The sequence below is a fragment of the Tachypleus tridentatus genome, chromosome 5, assembly GCF_004210375.1.
Source record: "Tachypleus tridentatus isolate NWPU-2018 chromosome 5, ASM421037v1, whole genome shotgun sequence".
NCBI lineage: Eukaryota > Metazoa > Arthropoda > Merostomata > Xiphosura > Limulidae > Tachypleus > Tachypleus tridentatus.
In genome coordinates this window covers 41796628-41823542 of record NC_134829.1, presented here as the reverse complement: position 1 = coordinate 41823542, position 26915 = coordinate 41796628, and the positions used below count along the sequence as shown (strand labels likewise).

The window sequence follows — 26915 nt, the reverse complement described above, 5'->3', positions numbered from 1 at the left end:
GTATCGAAACCCAGTTTTTGGCGTTATAAGCCTTCAAACTCATCTCCGTCTGGGGAGTAAACGTTCAATTATTGGAGAGCGTTCGAATTTCCGAGGCTTTTAAAATCTACATTTAAAGGACTGAAAGCTGTTTATATTAATGGTAGGTATATATATATATATATACACGATATAAACTGTGTTTCCGATTTGTTTATGAGAGTAAACGTTTCTCACAATGTGATATGAAATTGATTATACAAATGATATATATATAAGCAAGATACAGCGTTTGCGCAAGTTATCTTAAAATTATTTACATGCGTTTCAGACATAGGAGTTTTAGACCTTAGTAACAAAGGTTTCTAAAATTTAATTACACCAACCAAGTTACATTGTAACATGCATGGAATATTTTAGCAGCGTGACAGAGTTTAAAACATTCAGAAGTGAACATTAATAAATGTCTTAACATAATGTTTGGTCACTTTGTACGTATGTACATATTTACTATGCTTATTTATATATATATATGGATGGACATAGCAGTATTTTTACACACATTTAAACACACATATATGTTCAACAAGACTTTTCACAAGCACCTAAACACGAAACAAATAAAAACAATCAAAATCTGCACACCTCATGCTATATAATTGCATGTACGTTTTAAAATAAATGTTAACAGGAATGTAGACGTCACAATTGCTAACAAATATTACAACCAAAACGTGATCTAATTTATGTAGCGTGTGATTTTTTAATTTTTTTATTAGTTTTTAGCACTAGTGTTTAAAAAATGCGTGCAATATTCATATGTTAGTAACTATGCTATATGAGTGATGCAACAGTCCGAAGTCTTTGTTTACCCTTGTACTGAAGACATGATCTTCAACCAAAGAAAAATTCCTATACCTGGTATCCTTTAGACAATAAAATTATATTTGTAATGTTATTTGATAATGCAGGTATTCTAGGCGTATGATAGTGAAGATAATTCGCTCTCAGCTTTCACTTAAGGAATTTGGAACAATAGTGTTCTTATAACACTCTATTTATGTCCATGTCAGTAAAACAGAACAAACGAAACGTTTAGTAGCTTGCATTTTGGTTGTTGTCAGGTGAAAAATAATAAATGTAAATTGTTTTTTTTCTTTTGTGTTTCCAAGTTTTGAAGTGACACGTTCTATACTTTATACTTAGTGTAATTCTATTATATCGATATGTTAACATTACCCTAGAAAATGGTAGTTTTACAGCAAAATGGATCGGATACGGGTGGTAAGTTTTACAGTTCTCTGAAAAGCCCAGCGTGGTTGGTTTGTTAAAGAACAACATAGTTCTGATCCTTTCACTATACGATACAGTTAGGTAATTATGAATGTTATTTACTGTGTTTAAACAGTAAATCTTGTCACACAGTGTATGTAATTGCACCATCTTTAACTGTTGGACAGTTTCTCGTATTCTGAAATGTCCATAGTATTCGGTAACACCTTCCGTACATGGGTCGCATTTTCCTCCATCTTATTTGCCCTTAGCAAAGAGAACACATGAACGGTTCGCCCAGAGCTTATCCGCGAGCTTCTTTCTCAACTCCACTATGTCATAATCCTTATTGTACTTGCGATGAGAACATGGTTTGAGTCTCAACTTCTGGATGCACGTAAAGAAAGCCTGTAAAATATTCATTTAGAATTTAATAACCTAAAAGTGAATATGATAAGATATTATTGAACCAACTTGCATATTTTGTAGTAACACGAAAGAAGTGAAACATTCAAAATAATTCGTTCTGAATATTTATTTACTTTTATTTTAATAATAATTATTAATTAAGAAAAAAATTAATCTAAACGATAATAATTTGACTCTCAATAAATGTTCCATTTGAAATTGAGTAGTTGTGTGTCAGACTTTAAACCTAAACATTGGATATATATGTATATCCATGGGTAAATTTTATATGTAAGATATGTGTAAATTTTGTACCTCTCAACAGATGGCGCTATTAAATAAAAAGGTGTCTTACTCTCAAACAATGACTGACAAACAATAGGATATTATACCTACTATTGTATTTATAATTCCTACATTAAAACTTATAATTCCGATATAATTTAAAATAAAATATAATATTTAAAATATAAAATGGACAAGTAATTACAAGTCCAGAAATATAAATTCTTAGCCAACAGGTAATAAGATACTGACGAATAGTCTTTATTAATATTTTACAACTGTAAACAGATCAATAAGGTAAGCGAACATTTCAGATATACCTGTCTAAGGGCACATTTGGTTTGGTAAGACTGTTCTCCTTTAAGAAAATTGGTGAGTTTGGAAACCTTAAGGAAAATTTTGCCACACCTGTAGAGGGCAAATTTGTGACATTCTGCACGAAAAGAAAAAAAATCAGATTTGATGTTCGTCTGGTAGAAATGTAAATTAAATTATACTAGTTTTATAATAATTTTAAAAGTTTCTTATAAAATAAGTTTCTAATTTAACATATTTTTGAAATGATATGTGTTTGTTGTTGTTTTTTTCAAATATTTAAATATACTCACTTCTATAACAAAATAAAGTTAATTACAGCTACCGTTGATTTAATGACGAGGTACAGATGTCAAAGATTAATATTTTCCTGCAAGTGAAGCTCAACAAAATATAACAAGTTCTGTGATTCTGATATTATAAAACATAACCCAGTTCGTTAATTCACGGAATTTCACACGTTGGTATAGTATTAACTTCTGTTACGTAAGTATGAAAATTTTCGATTGTTCTCCTAACCTTGAAGTTGGGCCTTTCTCTCAGGACTCTGTATCACGTTGATGTCTGTTTCAAGTTTGCGGTTTAGTCTGGCTTCTTTGAACCTGTAAAACAGAAATTTAAGAGAATAAAAAAACACATATATGTTGGGCCTTTATGTACAGGATGGGTCAAAATATGCTAAATTTTAGAAGTTGCGGTTTAAACAACGAAAACTGATGAAGTATTAGAAACCAACAGGCGTAAAGATCTGTAATAAAAAATCACGTTAATTGAAGATGTTTGTATGTTTGTCACGTTCGTTTTAGCCTTGGTTGTTTTTAATTTTACGCAAGGTTATACAAGGGCTATCTAGTCATCACCGCCCGCCGCCAATTCCTGGGTTACCCTTTACCAACGAATAGTTGAATTGACCGTCATATTATAACGCCTTCATCGCTGGAAGGGAAGGTCTGTGTGCTGTGGCAGGGATTCGAACCCGCGACCCCCAGTTTACGAGTCGAGTGCCCTAACTTCCTGGCCATGCCAAGCCCTCTTCATAGGCAATGACTTGTGAGAGACAAAGGTATATCTTGAAACGCTATTTTTATATGCATCTGATTTGGAATCCACGTTGGACAATCTTCGAAACATGTGAAGAAAAAATACCTGCAGTAAATGTGCTTTTCTTACAAATTTTAGGTTTAATAATTAGATTTGTTTCAGCTGTCTTCGTAGTATTTTCTAAATTACCAACTGTAATAATTTTGTCCCACGCTTTTTGATTACCTAATTTATTACTTCAAAAAAATTATTATGATAAGCTATTAACCCGCTGATTGCTGATTCGACCTATAGGGTGCGGTCCACTTCCAGCAGTTAAATAGGAGTGTGCTTTATATAGTTCATAAAACCCCGCGCGCGTTTAAAGCAGCCGCAGTGAATGGGTTTAATGCCTCAGAACATCAAAATATTACCCAACAAGAAAAAGTTTGATCAAACAAAACGTTTCGTTTAGTGTTTCGGATTAAAATTACTAATATTTAGGTGAGGATACGTGTCAGTCGGAGGGACAGAGATAAGTTTACAGGCTTACAACTCTAAAATCCGGGGCTCGAGCATTCGCAGTGAACACAGCAAATAGCTTAATGTGGCTTTGTTTAAAATAACAAACAAAGGATAGCAGAAACGTTTGGAACCATTTTTTGTTCAATTTTCAAATATTTTATCCCGTTTCTTTGCCACTATTTTCTGTTTCATTCTGTTTTATCTCCTCTGTTTATGATTGAATAATATTTGATATTTGTTATATTCAGACTGTTTTGTATTAAAAAAAATCAAAGTTTTTGGCGTAACATATCATCATTTGCAAGTCTCGCAATATGTTTTGTTTCGTCAGAGTTACTAGAAATGTTTTCGTGGATAGATATAAATCATTTATTTAAAATGTTGTCCTATAGCTTTTACTTATAACTTTATTGTTTACTGCCTTAGTACACATACAGACTTATGTGTTAATTCGGTGCATGTATTTATGAAAACAACGTTGTAGGGTCAAAATTCTGTACACAGTTAAGTCACATCCGTCTTGAATCATTCTAGAGAGAATTTCTGGAATCGGATATGATCTACTATTACCTCAAGGTTTATTTCATGAAACTAAATGGTTAAGTCAAGATTGAACTTGTTTAGAATCAAATATGACCTGTCGTTCCCTCAAGGATCATTTGGTAGGACAAAATGATTAAGTCAAGATCGAACTCAAGATTCATTTCGTAAGACCAAATAATCAAGATGGATAAAACTTCTTTGGCATCATGTATAATCTACCATTACTTCAATATTCATTTAGCAAGACCAAACTTCTTCGGTATCAGATATAATCTACTGTTACCTCAAGTTTGATTTCGTATGGCAAAATGATCATGTCAAGATCGAAGATTTGTTTGTTTGTTTTTGAATTTCGCGCAAAGCTACACGAGAACTATCTGCTCTAGCCGTCTCTAATTTAACAGTGTAGACTAGAGGGAAGGAAGGCAGCTAGTCATCACCACCCACTGCCAACTCTTGGGCTATTATTTTACCAACGAATAGTGGGATTGAACATCACATTATAACGCCATTACGGCCGAAAGGGCGAGCATGTTTGGTGCAACCGAGACTCGAACCCGCAACCACCATATTACGAGTCGAACGCCTTAACCCACCTGGCTATGCCGGGCTTCAAGATCAAAGATGAGGTAAACACCTTTTGAAACTCTTAATCTGATAATTCATATCAATGACTGGTCTTAAAATATTTGATTACATTAATTCGTTACAGCCTTGTTTCAGTTTTTTATCTCTCAGTCTGCTCGTTCTCAGTGTTCGGAACAATAAATATGGTTGTTTTATATCAGTATGTTTCTTCGTGTTATGTTTTACTTTCCCATATTATTGGAACCAATGTTAAAAAAGAGCCTCATTTCTTATTAACATGAAATGTTGACATTAATACCAAAATGATACACCAATTTACATGAATAGGAGTCGCGTCAAAAACAATTATATCAACTTTTATCATACATACTTGTTTCTTAGTATTTCTTTCCACTTCCTGGAATGTTTGGCATGATTTCGTCTTCTACCTTCACAGAATTCGCCAGAGATCAAGAGAAGGAAAACAAAAGATAAACCGAAATAGAATGAAAGCAGCCTCATTGTCACAAATGTATCGGTCACTTATGTAACCAGCTTTGTTTTCTCTCTGAAAGGACAAAAAATTATTATTATTTTCAGTAATTAACACAATTATAATTACTAATTATAATTATTATAATTACTGATCAATATTTATAATTTATAGATCATACAGCATTATGCACGAATGTTTTTATTTATTAAAATCCAAAACTTTCATGCGGATGTACTGTGGAAAAGGTCATAGACTTCTCACTCGTTGATGACTCATAAACCTCTTATTTTTTATTAAATCGTGAAATGCCAGCTATTCTGCCGTGTTCGCCTGTTCTCACAGCTCTATCACAAAACGTATCCACGATACCAGTTAACACGAAGAATGTTTATAAAATAAGAAACGTTTTAGCAACACTCAACTACATTATTTGATTTCTTTGATATTAACTGAATCATTGCTTGTAACTCTGTGAAATTAAAAAAACGGATAGTGGCAGTTACACCATGAGCATGTTAAACAGGTCGTATCCATATTTGTGTTAACCTCTGTCAGTCAACCAAAACATTATTTAAATCTCAAGCATTCCCTATACATCAGAAATGAAACGATAACAAGAAATGGATCTTTTTCGTATTACAGAAAAACAAATTGTGTTATAAAAAAATTGAGACAAGTCACAGCTAGGACTTTTATATTTTCGAGGCTACGAATTTGCGTTTTTATTATTTCTTTTCCTCGATGATGGACGAGAATGGTATTAGCTAAGCATACAGAGTAACTGTTACACTTGGCATGTTACAGCATGGGAGCTGCACGTCCTTTAAAACTATACCTTTAGGTATTTTTATTTTAAAATTATAACTGCACTAGGTTGTTAAAAAAAGGCTTAACATTTAGTATTCAATACCGACAACACAACCCTTTGAAAACAGAATGTACTACATACATATATATATTCAAGTTTTCTGAACATATATAAATGCTTCCATGAGAAACAGCATTATAAAACAAAGTTCAATTTGTTAATTTAAAACCTCTGGTACCTAAATTTAAATAAACAAACGTAAGTGTGTATGTATCCGTTCGTTATATATATCCATATTTCTTGATTAATCAGCACCAAACCTGATTCAGTGATACAGGATGACACGAAAAAGGTCATGGGGGTGTGGTCCCCATCTAATTTTATATTGATAAAATCCTTGAAAACAGCATGCCTTTTTCTTTTAATCAGTTTTGGTACTTTTATGTATTTTTATTCCACTTGTAATGTTTATTATGGAAAGAAAAATGAAACAATTTTTTATCCTTTGTTACTCCAACTAATATATATAATAAAGTATACACCACAAGGCCCCAAATAATGTAAGTATACAACAATCTCAAATTACTTGCCTGAGAGAACGACAAATAGGCTTGTATATTTTATGAACAAGAAGGCCATCGTTTTGTGTATCATATTTTATTGAAAAACTGGACCAGTAAGTAAGAACAGGTTGAAAGCGAGGTCGTGTTTAAGTTAAGAGCTTTTTAGATTGTGACAAGGCTCACCAAGCACCCACACGTGAGGTTCTGCTTTACCTCAATACGGTGTACGTGTCATGTTCTGTCGTTCATACAGGTTTTACTTTGATATGAGGTAAATGTTTTACTGCATGGTTTATACACACTTATTGCAGTAGAGTCTACATGTCATATCGTTCACAAACGTGAAGTTTGACTCTTTCAAGTGGTGGTGTTTGTTTTTTCTCTCTTCCCCATGTTTATAAAATGATCAAAGAGCTTAAACGTTTAAAGTTGCTGGATTTTCAGTGAGTTAATTTGTAAAAATAGAAACAACGAACTTCTAAGTTAATGTAAAAAAAAAAAAAAAACATCCAATAAAAAAACCACGTGATATTACTTCAGTCCCAAAGTGTTTTTAACAAACACGTTTTTTAATACTATTTATAGAAACTTGAGCAACGCTAAACGTTTATCATTTATTCATGCATTACACAAAATACAAGGGCTTTAACACCTCTTAAGTCGTGTTTAACACTCTGAAGCGGGGAAGTGTTTACAAACGTACAGGGTGAGCCAAAACATATAGCCCATTTGTCATTATACTGTTGACACTATATAAGATTTTACGAAACCAATTTAATAAATGATTGTTTCAGAGTAAAATATGTTAGAAATTAAACAACGTTCTGAATGAAACAACTGTATACACACTTTTGTCACACACTGTATATATATATATATATGTATGTGTGTACGTATCCCTGTTTAAAGTTAAATAAATCCAGAAACAGAAAATTAAGTAGCAGGCATACAACTGCAATAACAATTACAGTTATGGGCGTAATGATGTTGAAATACAGACAAACATTATGCAATTCAGACAGGGTGAGCCTCTTAAAGTTTCTTGTCAAAGTACCTACATAGTTTACTATGAAATTTAACTGTGAAATAAATGTGTCCTATGATGAGATATACTTCTGTTAAAAATAAAAGTTTCGGTACACATGTTAATGTAGTTTAAAATATGCATCAGTTAACAGTCGACCAGTATACTTTATCACCATTTGACATTATAGTGGGGCCCGGCATGGCCAAGCGTGTTAAGGCGTGCGACTCGTAATCTGAAGGTCGCGGGTTCGCATCCCTGTCGTGCCAAACATGCTCGCCCTCCCAATCGTGGGGGCGTTATAATGTTACGGTCAATCCCACTATTCGTTGGTAAAAGAGTAGCCCAAGAGTTGGCGGTGGATGATGATGACTAGCTGCCTTCCCTCTAATCTTACACTGTTAAAGTAGGGACGACTAGTACAGATAGCCCTCGAGATAGCTTTGTGCGAAATTCAAAAACAAACAAAGACATTATAGCATATTAATGACAGTTTCTACAACGTCGCTCGTTTTTTCTTATGAAGTGACTCTTAACGAAAATAAGTTAACTCTGTAAATTGGAATGGAAACGTAAATTGCAAGTTAAGGAAGCAAAACATGTAGAATGAACTGCCTAGAAGAACTTTACGCTAAAAATCAATTCACAAGAAAACCAAAACCTATTATTAGCGTGCTTATAACGTCATCTGTCGGTAGATCAGCGTAACGTTGAGAAATTCGTCTGTTTCAACCACGTTTAACTTGTAATGGTCTTTTTTTTTTTTTCGGTTGTTCTTCCTTTAAATAATTATGGGTGACACACTGGGATGACAAAATGTGTCGTAATGGCACATGTACAAACAAATCTTTGCTCCTTTTACTGTCAGAAAACATGCAACTAAAATAGTGAGAAAATAGCATGAAACAGCAGCTGGCTTCGTTAAAATACGCCTTATTGATTAAATTTCATCTGAAGTACGAAGGACGTCAGAAATCCAGGAAATGAAAGGGTTGTTATGGAGTTTATTTAATTTTGTATTCTTGGAGAAAGACTAGTCCTTTACAAAAATAACAGTAGCACAAAATCATGATGTTAAGCGTAGCTCACTTCCATATATATATCAACACACGACGAATTTGTAAACGAAACTGTAAAACTTTGTGTAAATATAGGTGGGTATTTCATTACACACGTGGCTCGTAATCTGAGAGTAGCCAGATTTCATTAACTAATGATTTAGCAGTATCAGTTGTCGTAATTAATTTTTAGATGTGCTTGTTTAATAGATGAATTTCAACAAGCACGTCTTGACAAATTGTCAAAGAAAATAGATATCTGTATTTTACCAGCTATTCTGCTACTATTACAACTTTATGTTTATAGCTTCCATGCATGTTACAATGTAATTTGGTTGGTGTAATTAAATTTTAGAAACCTTTGTTACTAAGGTCTAAAACTCCTATGTTTAAAACGCATGTAAATAATTTTAACATAATTTGCGCAAACGCTGTAGCTTGCTTTTTTTATATATCATTTGTATAATCAATTTCATATCACACTGTGAGAAACGTTTACTCTCATAAACAAATCGGAAACACAGTTTATATGGTATATATATATATACCTATCGTTAATATAAACAGCTTTCAGTCCTTTAAATGTAGATTTTAAAACCCTCGGAAATTCGAACGCTGTCCAATAATTGAACGTTTACTCCCCAGACGGAGATGAGTCTGAAGGCTTATAACGCCAAAAACTGGGTTTCGATATCCGTAATGCGAAAGCACGGATAGCCCATTGCTTAACAACTAAAAAACCAACCAACAAACAATTAATTCTCTGTAGTGAAAAAGCACCCTTCTTACACCTGATAAGGAAAAGACAATTATTCAAAAGCGCTCGAGTTTGTGGGTCTCTCGAAACCTACGTTATCACAGCGCTTTTACTATGACAAAGTAAAATATCTAAACACGATTGAAATAATAAATGTAATGCACTTTTGTTGTTTCATACCGTTTTTCTTGGTATAAAAACCTTACCCAAATTCATGCACGTTGCAGTATCAAACTAGCTTGAAATCTACAAGCCAAGAAGCAAAATTATGTGTTTCGTTTTACCTTTCTTCCCCACGTGTTGCAATAGAAATATCCCTGTATTGATCCGTTAGAGGATTCAAAATTAGCAAACACAGTAGTTATTAGAAAGCAGGCGAACTGATATATTTATCCTCGTAACCGAAGAGAGAAGAACAAGTGTATTGTAATCGGGTCTGTGTGTATGTTTCGTTTTCTGTCTGCATTTCAAAAACTAATAGACTGACGTAACGAAAATTTTACATAAGATGGGAAGCAGTATGGTTTGTTTGTTTGTTTGTTTTGAATTTCGTGCAAACCTATCAGGCCTGGCATGGCCAAGCGCGTAAGGCGTGCGACTCCTAATCCGAGGGTCGAGGGTTCGCGCCCCCGTCGCGCTAAACATGCTCGCCCTCCCAGCCGTGGGGGTGTATAATGTGACGGTCAATTCCACTATTCGTTGGTAAAAGAGTAGCCCAAGAGTTGGCGGAGGGTGGTGATGACTAGCTGCCTTCCCTCGAGTCTTACACTGCTAAATTAGGGACGGCTAGCACAGATAGCCCTCGAGTAGCTTTGTGCGAAATTCAAAACAAACAAGCAAACCTACTCGTGGGCTATCTGCGCTAGCCGTCCCTAATTTAGCAGTGTAAGACTAGAGGGAAGGCAGCTAGTCGTTACCATCCACCGCCACCTCTCGGGCTACCCTTTTACTAATGAATAGTGAGATTGACTGTCACATTATAACGCTCCCATGGCTGATAGGACGCGCATGTTTGGTGTAACGGGGATTCGAACCCGCGACCCTCAGATTACGATTCGAGTGCCTTATCCACCTGGCCATGCCGGGCCGTAATATTAAAAGGAAGAAAAGTCCATTTCGTCTGATATTTGCAGCTATTAGTATCAAATATTAGCAACAGTTATTAACACTAAATGTATATCCATTCCCTACTAAAACGTAGTTTCAACAACAAAATACGATGCCTTATTTGTTGTTGTTCTAGATGCATTGTTCCCATATTTTGGTATAGCGTACGTTAGGTACGAGACGGCCTTTAATAATTACATTTCAGCAAGTTAATGTTCTGTTTCACATGTATGAAAAGGGGCTTGACAAATAAAAGTCGATAACGTTGAACATAATTAAATTCTAAAACTGAGAACACTTTGACTTATACACGTGTTTCAGTATTTCTGTAAGTAATAAAAACACAGTTTATGTGTTTTGAGTTGAATTTAATCAGAATAAGTACGCAAAACAAATGTATAGGATATATTTGATTGTTTGAAAAGTCACGTGATATTTTCCCCCGAATAACCAAGTTATTCACTACCTTTACCCAGAGGCTCACTGATATATATATATTTATAAAAGATCTGTCATGTTTTCGCAGCTTTTCCACTAAACACTAATATGTTTAATGTTGACCATTTCGATAATCGTTTAGGAGGAGTTTTATATATATATATATACATATATTCGAAACTTACTAATTATAATTGACAAAACGTTATAATTACAGACGCCTAAAGCTTCTAGTGGTTTATATTGTTAGTTTTATATTTAATTATTGAAGCAATTAGTATTCCTGCATGATTGATCAAGAGGAAACTGACTGAAACCTGTTTTTAACTCTTATAACGATGGCTTATATGTATAGAAACACAACGTTACACAATGGACTATCTGCGCTCTGCTTACGGCAGATATCGAACCCCGCTTTTTAACGTCGTAATTTCCGAAATTTACCTCTGAATCACTAGGCTATAAATTTGTAGTAGACTTATATCTTAAAGTGTAAACAAAAAAAACAGTCCGTCATTACATTTCTATTGACGAACATATCTTTATGTAGTAGATTCACTATATCAGACGGTTATAAACTGCAAAGCTTAAACTAAAAGTTAGTGAGAAAATTTTATTTTTAAGCACATGTTGAAGATTCAGAGGTATAATGAAACGCGAAGAAAAGAAACTGGACTCTATAAAAATGTACTTATTTTGCTTTCATTTCACTTCCAACGTTTCTCTGTCCTTGTGATTTCATCAGAGAATCTTATGGCCTGACGTTTTTCAGTTATGTTTTCAACGTTACAACATTGAACAAAAACTACTGCAGACCACAGGCATTGACGCTAGGACACATTCTTCCGTGAGAGTGTTGACCACTGAAGTCGAAATCCTCGTATTTAAGAGAGGAATCATGACAAACTAGGAGGAGCTAACGTATCCTCCGCACCCTTGATACAAGAACAGTTTCAAATAAAATAAATCAAATAAAATACTTGATGTACTTCTGCAGGGTTCCCGAAAATATTCTGTTTCAAGAATAAATAAAACCAGGATAATGAAATTTAGAAATTAACCTATTTTCTGTGTGAAAACGGGAAAATTTGCACATTTTCATTTACATAAGGTCTGAATAAAACAACATATGAATCAAGATTTACATGTATTTATACTAAAAGTATACAAAAATGTTTAGAAGTGAGCGGTTTTTCGAGATTTGCGACTGTAATGTAACTCACTTTCACGTGTCAGCCCCTAAATATAGTCTCCCATCATGTTTTCGTTATACGCTCCCAAGTCACAAAAGCAAAGCTTGAAGTTAAAAATAGGTCTTTTCCACTTAAGCATAAGCAATTGGGAAATAACACTTTCTTCCCAGGAACAAGAAAAAGTAAACATTGTGTTACATAGTGTTATTAAATCTACTTTCTTGCTTATAAAAGTTAGAATCAATTTTTCATCAGTTGAATACTCTAGTTTTATTAACCTATTCCAACTGATTCACCAACAGACACAGTTTTACTTTATATCTTAGCAGTATTCTATGAATATCAACAAAGTGTTACAGCTTGTCTATTAAGCTCTGGGTGGTTGGCATGGTAACTAAAGAAGTTGGACTTGTTCCAGTGTGAGGTGGACAATGTTAAATGGTAGTTCGAAGGAAATATTACGCGTGTTTACATGGCTTTGTTTGTTTTTCTATCTAACTTTCGCTGAAAAGCAAGGTTGGGTAGACAGCGGACCCCCAAATTTCTGAGAACTGAGAAATTTGTTTTTGTACCGAAGAAAACCTAAGGGGTATCTTGGTTACGTGGCATGTAGCATGATGCGATGTGATTCCGCTAATCCATTCTAGAAAAACAACAACTACCGAACCTGAACAATAGACATTAACAGAAGTTTCCTAATAAATATTTAAGATGTCACGTTACAAAGAAAGCCTGTCTCTAATGTTGGTAAATATATTTTAAGTGGTGTTGAAGTTTCACGAGGTTTTTCCAACAAACGTTTTCTGTGCACGAAAGGATCTCTTGGACGCACCAAACATGCTCGCCATTTCAGCCGTGGGGACGTTATAATGTACGATCAATCCCACTATTCGTTGGTAAAAGAATAGCCCAAGAGTTGGTAGTGGGTGGTGATTACTTGCTGCCTTCCCTCTAGTCTTACACTGCTAAATTACGGACGGCTAGCGCAGATAACCCTCGAGTAGCTTTGCGCGAAATTCAACAACAAAAACAAAATTACTCACCTAGTGGTGAGATTGTTAACTACTTATATATATAACAATCGACTAATTGTTTCTTAAAGTTACTCTACTAATTAATACATTTTATTATGAACTAACAGCTTTCAGACCTTCGTGATGCCATTCGATGACCCTAACTTCCTGTTAATTATAATATTTGAAAGTCTAAACCACGCATAAACCCAATGGTCTATTTCGCTTAATACGTTTTTTTTTGTAATTCCTGTTTGGAAATATGACTCGCCATATACAATATCCTGAACAATAACTCAAACATTATTATTTTAAACTGAGATATGAAGCAATGTAACATAAAATATGTTCTCAATGTACAACATGATTCACCCGTTTAATTATGGTTCATATATAGAGAGAGCTTGTTACTACTTAACGATTTAAAACTATTAACTTGTTAGGCAGCTCTCAAGTACACAGTGAGTCTGATAGAAGGTTTAGGAATATTTTAAAATATTGTAACAATTTACTCAACAACAAAAGGCAAGTGAGCAAGGAAACGCACGCGCTGCGTGTAAATTGTGATAGCTTAATGCATACACAATCTCAAAATCAACGAGTACAAGATAACATCATTAGTTATAACTGGGAAAATCAGTTGAGTTCAACAGTGATAATTTCAAACAAGTTGTGAACGTTAAGCATGTAGGAAGGAACAGTTTGTGGTGATATGATCGATGTAAAAATTCGAATGGAAGAAAATCAGAAACCTGGACAACTCGCAATTTCAGACACTTATAATAATTTACCTAAATAATTTGAACGACGGTCCCCAAAGTCATAAGCTGTTTACCAGAACTGCTATTTTTCGAAATATTGCTGCACTAAGAGATATCTGTGAACTGCTAAAACGTAAATAAATCAGGAGGTATTCGGGTATGTTTTGGTGATATGAAATATTTTACGCAATATTGTATTAACTAGACTTATAGATAAATAATTAAGAAACATTGAGGCCCGGCATGGCCAGGTGGGTTAAGGGGTTCGACTCGTAATCTGAGGGTCGCGGATTCGAATCCCTATCATACCAAACATGTTCGTCCTTTCAGCCGTGGGGGCATTATAATGTGACGGTCAATCCCACTATTCGTTGGTAATAGAGTATCCCAAGAGTTGGTGATGACTATCTGCCTTCCCTCTCGTCTTCAGCCCGGCATGGCCAAGCATGTTAAGACGTGCGACTCGTAATCTGAGGGTCGCGGGTTCGCATCTCCGTCACGCCAAACATGCTCGCCCTTTCAGCCGTGGGGGCGTTATAATGTAACGATTAATCCCAATATTCGTTGGTAAAAGAGTAGCCCAAGAGATGGCGGTGGGTGGTGATGACTAGCTGCCTTCCCTCTAGTCTTACACTATTGAATTAGGGACGGCTAGCGCAGATAGCCCTTCGAGTAGCTTTGTGCGAAATTCCAAAACAAACTATAAAACAACATTTGTAAATGTTGAGAGTCAAATAACCTGTTTGTTATTGCCATCTTCTATTAATTTGTTTGTGTGTCTGTTAGTTGTCAACTCCTCTCACAGTTTTGGAGTTAGCAGCAACAAACTTAGCAGTGTCCTTACATGTGTGGTATAGTCCTCTACAAATGGAGATAGAACATGCCCGGGAAGTCTACTAAGCATGATGGGGACTAAGAAAAGGCCTTCAAAGTCAATGAGCCTTAATCTAATATTGGATATTGTGTTTTGCCTCCCTCTCGGTATTCTGGGGCAGCATCATGTTTGGCGCTATGATCTGATTCCCACTCACAGGTTAGCAGGTGCCGGAGGGGGTGGGGTGGAGGTTCTAATATAATTTGTTTTTGGACACAGATATCATTTTGGGGTAAATACAGAAGTAACTGGAAACAGTGAAGGTGTCTCATCGGCACTCTAGGGCCTCTCTGAATGTGGGGAGTCTTAATCCTGCAGAAGAGTTTGGGGATTTTTTCCAGTAAATGAAAATAATCATAAAAAATTCTAACCTTGTCCGAGTTAAGGAATACGGTTTTGTGAGTGTGTATATGTGTGTGAGAGAAGTTAAGATATCTTTAACGAATTACAAACATTTGCATTATTCCAATAAAAATTTTATATCTGTCTTTAAAAACGCTGAAAACCTTATGACGATCACAGCAGTATTGAAAAGGGTATTAGTCATTGTCATTCCATCTCAAATAGCACACATTATTTGTTTGTCCTAGAACAAATCTACATTCAGCTATCTGTTGTGTCCACCATAGAGAATCGAATCTTGAATTTTAACATTGTAAGTCTGTAAACTTACTGCTGCCCCATCGAAAGAACACTTTGTTGAAACATCCAAAATTAAGGCTATGTTACCCAACTAACTGGAACACTGCCATGTTTTTCACTGATTTAATATTATGGATGAAATGGAAAAAGAGTCGAAAATTGGGAAATTAGTGTCAAAGTATTGTTAGCTAGTGTGCAAAAATCATGAATCGAAATCTATGATAAGGCGATATTTAAAGAAAAAATATATTTAAAAATTTGGTCGTATCGAGCGAACTCTACTTTGACTGTTTCTACTGCCGCCTTACATCAGTTTGTATTGTGATCGTGAAACAGTTGAAGTTTTACTTTGACCTTCTTTCAGGCAAAAGAAAATATATCAAAAAATGCCGAATGGTGAACTTGGCCTTTCTGTATTTGTCCTATTACTTGTTGAAAAAAAACCAAAACCAAGCTACTGCCTTAGTCTTTCCTAAATTCGAAATGATAGACCATCTGTAAGGTAGCTAGTTAAAAACATTTATTGCTAACTCTTGGGTTACTATTTAACAAATAAAAGTGGGATGGATTGTCACAGTATAATGCCTCCAAGGCTGAAAGGGCCAACATGTTCGATGACAGGATCCGACCCCGTGACCCACAGATTGCGAATAAAGCGACCTGGAGGTCACCAAGGTTTACTCGAAACAAATACTATAACGTATTAAACTAAGTTCTTCAACTACTGTCAAGGAACATTTTCCATTGTTTGCCAAAAACAAAATAAATTGGTAGAATTAAAAACTTAGTAAGAACACTTATTTGATTTTCATTGTTGAATGATAATAGTCACGCAAACGTAAAACAAAACTATCACATATGACTTTCTAAATACTTCTCTATTACCTTCTTTTTTCTTTGAAGGTCAAAGCAGAACTTCTAGGTCAGCTTCCTGGTCTCGTCTCTTTAATTATACGTAATGGGACCTTGGGACGTATGTTGCAGTAACATATTTTTCAAGGTGAACTTAGATAATGGCTGTAGCCTGTAGCCAAAGCAAACCTAAGGCGTTTCGCTTATTTCGACAGTGAATCTTTTCAAACCGACTTCTTCACCGCAGAGTCACCTCTGTATCTAGTTGAAAGGTTGTATTTTAACTAGCTGACGTCAAACAAGTTTCTTATTCGAAATGTTGAGCAGAAGAAAAGAGAGACGACAACGTAAAAAAGAAAAAAATATGTATTCGTTTGACGTCATTTTCTGTTCTCGTCAGTTATGCTATTTCAAATCACACCGAGCAAATTGCATCTGGCTTTACCAACTTCAACAGTAATGAGAAAAAAAATACATATTATTTTATAGAATAGAAATCAACTTATCTCTTAACAAATTATCTTCTTGTCTGTTCAGCCAACTTGAAATGATAGAGAAGTCATAAGTGTGTGGTACTATGCATTACTTTGACCGTTTGTTGAATGTCTTGCATAGCTATACAAGAACTATTTGCATTAATTGTCCAAAATTTCAAAAGAGAAATTAAGGAGAAGGCAACTAGACAACAACACCCTCCGCCAATTCTTGTATTACTGTCGTCAGACCGAATAGCGGAATTTGGCCATCGTTCATATATTGCACCCACGGAATGTTTTTAAAAGATAACTTGACGCTAACCGTAGACACACATATCGAAAGTCTAGTTGCTTGGCCACAATCCACCATAAGACGAAAGAGCTGTATGGAGGTGAAATCCGTGAAGGGAAACTCAACTCCTTCAATACTTGTACTGTTTTACGGCTGTGTTAAAAACTAAAGACCAGTCGCATTGTGTCTAAGAAAACCAGTGAGGTCTGAACGTGATCTGTTGTTCTTGGGCCTAAACATTAAAAGTGTTGACTTGGATGAACTCGATAAAATTACAGTTTAATGAACCTGAATATGCTACAGGGTTGTTTGAACTTAGAGATATGAATTCAATTCCTGTCTTGACTTGACGACTTGTTGAATCTCAACCGGTTTTATATCCAAAATATAACTAAAGAATAAATTTTATAGAAGATAACGACTTTTTTTTCGCTTCTCAGTTGGGCCGGTACAAATGAGGAACAAAAATCCTTGATATTTCATCGTATCTCCCTTCAACCTAGGGTCGTTTATTGAGTTAATTTTATGTTTAATCTCATTTTATGTCTTATTACCCTCAGCTAGACCCAGTTTAAAAAATCTGAAGCCAGAACTAATTGTCATACGTTTTAATAACTTTCACTGTATGCTCGAGATTCAGAATTCATTGTCTTACAACAATGGCAGAAACGAGCATTCAGTTTATTTGTTTTGAATTTCGCGCAAAGCTACACGAGTACTATCTGCGCTAGCCGTCCCTAATTTTGCAGTGTAAGACTAGAGGGAAGGCAGCTAGTCAGCACCACCCACCGCCAACTCTTGGGCTACTCTTTTAACAACGAATATTGGGATTGACCGTCACATTATAATGCCCCCACGGCTGAAAGGGCGAGCATGTTTAGTGCGGCCGGGATTCGAACCCGCAACCCTCGGATTACGAGTCGAACGCCTTAACACGCTTGGCCATGCCGGGTCTACGAGCATTCACTGAACATGTTTAACGATCCGTTTGAAAAATAATTTCAGACTTTAAAATTCTTTATTTTTTCTTAGTACCCTGTAAACAAAGATTTGCTTTGAGCGTCATAATATCAGGCTTTAAGATTAATGAAGATCCAGACTTGAGTCAAACACATTTACTAATAATAATCGAATAGAACAAGTTTAGAAACATTTATATTTGTTGTTATTGTGCCGTCCCTAATTTTGAACCACTGACCAGAGGGAAAGCAACCATGCTAAGGAGTTGCCTGTCACTCTTTTAACGCATCTAAAGCTTAAAATGTGAGGAAGTACTTTAGAGTGCCACACGAATTCGAATTCGATCAGCTACCTCCAAACTACAGAGCTCTTCCACATGGCCAAGCTGCATCCTATTCAGAAACAATTGTCAAATACATTTATTGGTGGTCAAAGAGTGGCTGGGAAAGAAGAGTACACCTCAACAGAATGGTATTTCTGTGTTCTAGAAAACACTATATATAAAAACTAAGGTCTTGTAAGAAGCCGTTCAAGCATTCCAAGTTGTTACAAAATATAATTAAAGGCATACACAACGAAAACCATCATTATCACCACTGAAGAATGAATTACGTCGGTATTTTTACCAAGAAAATAGAATTCATGGAATTAATTTGCAGCTTTCTTGTAGACTTGAAACTGTCCAGGAAAACAGCAATATTATGTAGCAGTGCGATTCTTTCAAAGAAACAACTTTGTTGGGATATTTTTCAGCAATATGTCCTTTATAATATTCACTTTTTTCAAAATATTTTGTCCAAGTATTAAGAAATGTTGGTTTATTTCAAACCAAACTGTTTTTTTTTTTACAACTAAACAGTTTGTTCAAATTTCAAAACTTTCATGAGGTTTCATTAATTTGTTTGTTTTTTCAATTTTCTTCAGTGATTTTCTTGGAAGACAGAGTGTACTGATAAACAGTATTTATTGTTCTCAGTAACTCTAGAACATTAAATTATCCTATTTGACAAGTGTTATATAATCCGTGAAGTTATTCTGAACGTTAAACTGGGTATAAATTAAAGTTTTAGACCTGGACGGCGCCATGTTTACGTCACCTAAACCACTAGAATTCAGTAATAGCTACTCCTATTTTTAAACTACTAATCAGAAGTAAGACAGCCAGCTAACAGCACTCGCCGTCACGAGGGCTTTGTCCAGCCTTTTGAACTCCACAACACGATTTATTATAATCCTAATATAGTCTGACAGAAGTGTGTTGGTTTGTACTCTAACTCTTCCTTGGCTTTCGAATTTGGATCTGTTAAATATGGTTTAATCAACCAGGGTATGATTTAGGATGTGGCAAGAAGTTTTTTTTTTTTTTTTTAATACATGGGTTTCATAGCACCAGTGATAGCTAAATATAGATCAATCAATATCGGTGGCCACTAGAGGTTCTGATGGGAGATCTCTAGTTTTCTCTTCATTACATGGAGTGCACTCTGTCTCTGCTCTTTCATTCATTACTGGAATTTTTAGGACACCAAAAAAAGTAAAACATTAATTCTACAACTGACTTTCGTTTTCAAATCTCACCATTCGTTTGAAGGATTTTTTGTTCACACGTTGTTTTTGCATACTTTCAAGATATTTTTAAATCACACGTTACGTACTGTTTTTTATTTTAAAAATGAAATATAAAATAAGATGCTCTTTAAATAATCTTGCCAATGGATATGGATAATGCTATTCATATGTTCTTTCAAGCTTTTTATTGTAACTGGCACATTTCAGAATAAAACGACTTACATAAGCCTCTCATCATGCATTGCATGGGTACATCTACTAATTGTTATAATTTTCGCACGTTTAAAAGTACAGAACGCGTTCAGTGGTATCGAGACTCGAACATTGGACCCTTTCGATCCAATACAAGTTTAAAAGATTTCAGATCGTCTCAGAAACTATGCAAAGTGATGAGAACTTGATAGGTAATGCTTGAGTTTACAGAGTAATGGTTCCGTTGAACGTGTTGTCTTTCTCTAATAAATATTTACAACGAAGTTCACTTGAGATCAGTTATGGAAACAACAGAGATCGTTTAATAATAAGAAAAACACTTATAGTTAAAATATGTTTCTATGAAACAAAATTTGCAAATAAAAGAGATTAATATTTACTAATTATATGCAAATAAACGTGTACTAGTTAAACATTAATACAATAAGTATCAAAACAAACAAACTTGGAAAAACAACAAAAACAAATTACATTAACATATTGAGGGGAAATTTCGTGAAATAGCTCGATACATGTTTTGTATGTGTGTGCGTGTGTGTACTATTACATCTTTAGATGTAGCATCATCTTCTGTGGAATGACTAAACTCTTGGACGTTTTACTACGTAGAAGTAAAATAAAGTGTTATTTGTGGAAACTTAGCGCTGTTTTGTTCACATTGTGGTGAACTGACAGTCTGTGTATCTGTGTGATGCAGTAACTCATGCTGAGCTGGGAGATCGTTCATAATTTAAAGCTCTACCTGCACTCATGTAACACTAACGAAATTTTGTGACTTTTACACGGAAACCTCACTACTTTAGTTGAGACACTAGATTTGTAAATTTTTGTTAAATAACAGAGATAAAAGATTTCGTAACATACTACTTTCGGCATACACATGTATAATTCTCCTTAACCGTATGATATCAATGTATTATTCACGTATCAGGTTGTAGAGTATTTGAGCCTTTTTCAACTACCACTCGTAACAACAAAAGAACAAATAGACGTCACTCAACATCACCTCTTATATGCTAATTATGGTTTGCCACGAGATATCGGAATATCTCAGGTTACTGATTTCTAACTCTATGGCATAGGCCTCCAAATTGTGGATCGTGGCAAGCTGCTAGGAGTGTCGCACAAATCCAGGAAAGTGGGTTAGGGTGTCGTCAGTAGAAGAAAACAAAATGGAAACCACTGTTTTTTTGGTTTTCTGTGTCTTGTTCTAAATATGTTGTTGTTTTGTTGCTCTTGTTGTTTTCATTTTGCAGAATTGGCATGTATGTTTACTTCAAATGGATTCTTTGAAGTGATAGTCTCGTCATGTATGCTTACTTCAATGGTTTATTTAAGTGATAGCCTCGTCATGTATGCTTCTTACCTTAATGGTTTATTTGAAGTGATAGCCTCGTCATGTGTGCTTACTTCAAATGGATTATTTGAAGTGATATCCTCGTCATGTATGCTTACTTCAATGGTTTATTTAAGTGATAGCCTTGTCATGTATGCTTACTTACCTTAATGGTTTATTTGAAGTGATAGCCTCGTCATGTGTGCTTACTTCAAATGGATTCTTTTAAGTGACAGCATCGTCATGTATGCTTACTTCAATAGTTTTTTAAGTGAAAGCCTCGTCATGTATGCTTACTTCAATGGTTTATTTAAGGTGATAGTCTCGTAATGTGTGCTTACTTCGGTGGATTCTTTGAAGTAACAGCCTCATCACATATCCTTACCTCAATGGTTTATTTGAAATGACAGATCCAAGCTTCTCATATTTCTTATCGTGAAGGTTTATCTAAGAAAACTATTCGTGGAATTAACTGCTTGAAATAAGAGATTACTTAATAATGTCAACGTATTAAGACCTCAGCTGAAACTTTTCTTATTTAAAAGTGTTATGGAATTAGACGTGTCGATTATTTCACTCACCATCTATCCGTGGCATGCTTTTTGAAGCAGAACAGTTCATTTGAATCTTACCTTATTTAAAAAGTGACGTGGAATATTTTACTGCTTCACTAATTATGAGCGTAATTTCTGCGACTTGCTTTATGAGCCTTGGTTCCGCCAGTGATGGTCCTTCAAAACGTAACTCCTTACAATATTCTGAACAGAAATCTTATTATTGATTTTTTTTAGTGATACTTTCATAACTATTAGCTTTACTTACATGTGTAGTTGTCGTATAGCAAAGCTACAAAGGGCTATCTGCTCAGCCCACCGAATGGAATCGAACCCTTATTTTAGCGTTGTAAATCCGGAGACATACCGCTGTACTAGCGGGGGCCTTTACTTACGTAAACAAATGTGTAAATAGCACGCAATTTTTGACTTTCGAAATGAAAATATGCTTTATACTGTAAGCGAAAATATCCTAATGTATTTCACAAGTCACTACAGTTTGTAATCTAAGACGTTCTTCTGTACAAGTTAAATGTTTTCTATCAGTTTATGGTGCGGTTTAAAAGAAACAAATTGATAATAAGTCTACAACTCGAAAGGATATGTTTCAAACAACAGAACATAACTGATAAAACGTGCTTTGATTGAAAAAAACGAGACAAGTAGTTATAAAGCTTGCTTTAAATTAAACAACAGGATACTAACAGGGATAAAACATGACTTTCATCAAACAACAGTAATAAAACGTGCCTCAGGTCAGACAGTACGACACTTAAAAGCGATAAAACACGTACTGGTTCAAACAACAGAACATTTAATGAAGATAAAGCGTACCTTAACAATTATAAGTCATGCCTTCGATTGAACAATAGGACACTTAAGAATAATAGTATATGCCTTGGATCAAACAACAAGACATTTTGTAATGATAAAACGTGCCTTGAATAAACCAATACGACAGTTAAAAGCAATAAAACATGCTTTTATCAAACAAAAAGGACACTTAACAATGATAAAACGTACCTTGAATAAACCAATACGACAGTTAAAAGCGATGAAACATGCACTGGTTTAAACAGCAGGACATTTAACGAAGATAAAGCTGCCTTAACAATTGTAAGTCATGCCTTCGATTAAAAAATAGGACACTTAGCAATAATAAAGCATGCTTTTATCAAACAAAAGGACACTTAACAATGATGAAACGTGCCTTGAATAAACCAATACGACAGTTAAAAGCGATAAAACATGCCTTTGAGTAAACAACAGAACATTTAGCAACAATAAAAACGTATCTTGGGCCAAACAACAATAAAACATGTATTGGATCAAAGAACATGATACTTAAAAGTGACCACAGGTACTTCGGAAATACTAAAACAATTTTTAATGAGAATGTAGAAAACATTAAAATAAAGACAAATAATTTACAATAAATATTATTTAAGCGAGTTTTCCAAGGACAGGAACGTTCATGTGCATTATAAAGCCAGTAAATCTATTAGAAAAGCACAGATATACAAGATCGATATTTTACTTCTGTTTCGGTATTCATTATACTATGTTCCTGATTGCTCAGCTGCTCTTGTTGGCTCAGCAGAAATTCTGTGGGCTTATAGCTCTAAAAATCGGCTTTCGATACCCACGATGGACACAGCAGAAATAGTCCATTATCTGTCACCAGGTATGTTGTTTACGGCAAAGAGATTGCTCAGGATAATTTGTTTGTTTCGTCGTATTTTGGGCAAAGATTTACGAGGGTTATCTACGCTAACCGTTCTTGTTTTTGAAGTGAGAGATGAAAGAAACGGCGGTTAGTGAACAGTATCCATCTCTAACTCTCGGAATAGCCAGGATTGAACGAAACGATGGACTTCACTGTAACTCATCCACGGCTCCAAATTAAGGAGTGTGGATTTTATTTTTATTTGCGGTAACAGGACGCAGGCCACGGATTCTCACTCCACAATTCAGCAGGCAAACCACTGGACCACACTCGACCCTGCTGAGGTTGAGAAGTGATTTTTATTTAACATAGTTTGTTTCTACCATTGGCTAACTTCCAAAAGCGTGTGTGTGTTTTTTTCAACTTTAATATTACACAGTGGTTAACCACGTGTAAGTAAAACAAGTTAAATTCTTGAATAATATTTCAACCAAGATGTAGGAAATTGGATGATGAGGGTCGTTTAATGAGGGTAAATAAATGTGTATTTTTAAATATCTTATTTTTTTAGCAGTACAATACAATACAAAAGCATTTTTGTGTTGGAACATAATATTAAAGGAACTTAAAACTACTTCAGATATACAACCTTGCAACATCAAAACCGAGTTCATAATTTACACACCGTCCTCCTGTTATATAAGACTACCTACATCTTTTATGTACCTAGTCTATAACATACGACGTGATGTTAGAATTATGTGCCTTTTACATCAGCGGTTCAACTATGTGCAACAATTGAATGATGGACAAATTACGAACCATTCATTTCTTGTTAATTATTTCAACTATGTTCAAACAGATGACCATTAGATGGCGCTATGCCAAAACAAATGGTTTGTTTGTGTGTGTTTTTATAGCAAGGCCACATCGGGCTATTTTGGAGATACCCACGATGGACACAGCAGAAATAGTCCATTATCTGTCACCAGGTATGTTGTTTACGGCAAAGAGATTGCTCAGGATAATTTGTTTGTTTCGTCGTATTTTGGGCAAAGATTTACGAGGGTTAATCTTTAACCCTCAGATTGGTTATAGATCAACGGTTGAACTATGTACACCGAGGGGAATTCAGCCCCTGATTTTTGCATTGTAAATCCGTAGAGTCACTGCTGTACTTGCATGGGGGCAAACAAATTGTGTCAAGTCAATAGTTTCTTTGTTCATAAGTATAGAATTATATGTGATCTGTCCATAGCAGGTATCGTAACCCAATTTTTAGCGTTATAAGACTCACCGCTGAATCATTAGAGGCACCAAATCAGTGCCACAATGCTACATACTGCAGTACTACAATATAACGTTAATAGAGAAATAAAAACGACTTCAGACAGAGGTAGAATAAGTACAAATATGAAATTTGTCATATATCATACAACTTTTTAAGAAACACAGAACCTTGCAACTCTGACTAGGGTTCAATTATATCTGTTTCCAGCTGGTATAGGGGTATGTCTACAGACTTACAACACTAAACTCAGGGGTTTGATTTCCCTCGGTGGACTCAGCAGACAGATGGATGTGGCTTTGTTATAAGAAAACATACGCAGACACACAATTATATCTGCGATGCAACAACTTACATCACTAGAAACAATATTTCGATACTCGTGGTGGGCAGAGCACAGATAGACCATTGTGTAGCTTTGTGCTTAACTTAAAAGAAATCTTAAACGATATCTGTACTTTATAAAAAAGACATGAATAAGGCACAGGATGCTTTGTTACTTGACCCACGACTGAAAAATGTGACATACGTACATTGATGAAATATATTGTGTAGAAACACATATATTCCTTTCTCAAACGAGAGAAAAACAAAGGATATTCTTTCATAAGAACTATTCAGTTTATTCAAATAATGTAAAATTATATCGACAAGAATTATTAGAAATAATAATTAATTACACTTGTTGTGTATTGTTATGCCTTTTGACATTATGTTCTATATCTACTCATTCAGAATTTTTTTAAGAATAAAATGTATTATTATGTTTCTACAACACTATGTGGTAATACTTTACAAGTTACAACAATCATAGTATTATTATGTTTCTACAACACTATGTGGTAATACTTTACAAGTTACAACAATCATAGTATTATTATGTTTCTACAACACTATGTGGTAATACTTTACAAGTTACAACAATGATAGTATTATTATGTTTCTACAACACTATGTGGTAATACTTTACAAGTTACAACAATCATAGTATTATTATGTTTCTACAATACTATGTGGTAATACTTTACAAGTTACAACAATCATAGTAATATTATGTTTCTACAACACTATGTGGTAATACTTTACAAGTTACAACAATCATAGTATTATTATGTTTCTACAATACTATGTGGTAATACTTTACAAGTTACAACAATCATAGTATTATTATGTTTCTACAACACTATGTGGTAATACTTTACAAGTTACAACAATCATAGTATTATTATGTTTCTACAATACTATGTGGTAATACTTTACAAGTTACAACAATCATAGTATTATTATGTTTCTACAATACTATGTGGTGATGCTTTACAAGTTACAACAATGATAGATAGTCAAACACTGCAAGTGTCAGAACAAAGTTGCATTTTAAGAATATTTTTAGAAGTATTCGTCGCTTACAAATTTTACCACAAGAATCACAATTATATCTTATAGGTTGTTTGCACAACTTAATAATATCATAAAACTCCAATATTATATTCATCGATAACTGTGAGGGCTTATAACGTTAAAAATCAGGTTATGATACCCACGGTGAGCACAACAAAGGCCCATTGTTTAGACATGCTCGTAACAACGAACAAATCCTTGATAAATGTTTAATATAATGATGCTGATTATATTATACAGAACCTACTTAGCGAATAGTTGACTATAGATTCAGGCTTTGTATTGTATCTGTAAACTTTTCTATCTTTTGTCACTAACCTATTTTATCTCAAGGTCGCTACTACGCCAAACAACATCTTGGATAACGATACAAGCAAGGGAAACTCCACCTGTTGCTAAGTTCCACTACAAGACTGTAAGTTCGCTATTTGCCCATTAGCTTTGTATATTTTAAATCCTAACATACTTTTTTGCTTGAATAGGTACAGAACAGGAAATACGCTTACCTTTACCAGTGCGAGCAGCGTGTGCAGGTTGCCACTCGTGCAGAACACAACCAACCTTACTAGCTCGCTCGTCAAGTGCGTGGCACGGAGGTGTATGGCATCGCTTGCATCATTAATGACGTCAACGTTGCGTTCACACGGGTGCGTACGAACGCGG

The 26915-nt window shown here is 34.8% G+C and overlaps 1 protein-coding gene across 3 annotated transcripts; it reads right to left on the bottom strand.

Moving 5' to 3' along the window:
* Positions 1–338: 338 nt before the first annotated feature.
* LOC143251006 (uncharacterized) lies at positions 339–26915 on the bottom strand. Of its 3 annotated transcripts, XM_076502279.1 has the most exons (6): positions 26759–26865; positions 21979–22104; positions 5306–5482; positions 2779–2861; positions 2265–2377; positions 339–1659 (listed from the first exon to the last, which is right to left on the bottom strand). In XM_076502279.1, the coding sequence occupies exons 3-6, from the start codon at positions 5434–5436 to the stop codon at positions 1510–1512; spliced, it is 477 nt and encodes a 158-aa protein (XP_076358394.1). In that variant the 5' UTR covers positions 5437–5482; positions 21979–22104; positions 26759–26865; the 3' UTR covers positions 339–1509. The 3 variants fall into 3 exon arrangements, with proteins under 3 accessions (XP_076358394.1, XP_076358393.1, XP_076358395.1); XM_076502278.1 differs by lacking the exon at positions 21979–22104 and having other exon boundaries at positions 26759–26915; XM_076502280.1 differs by lacking the exons at positions 21979–22104; positions 26759–26865 and adding an exon at positions 26571–26689.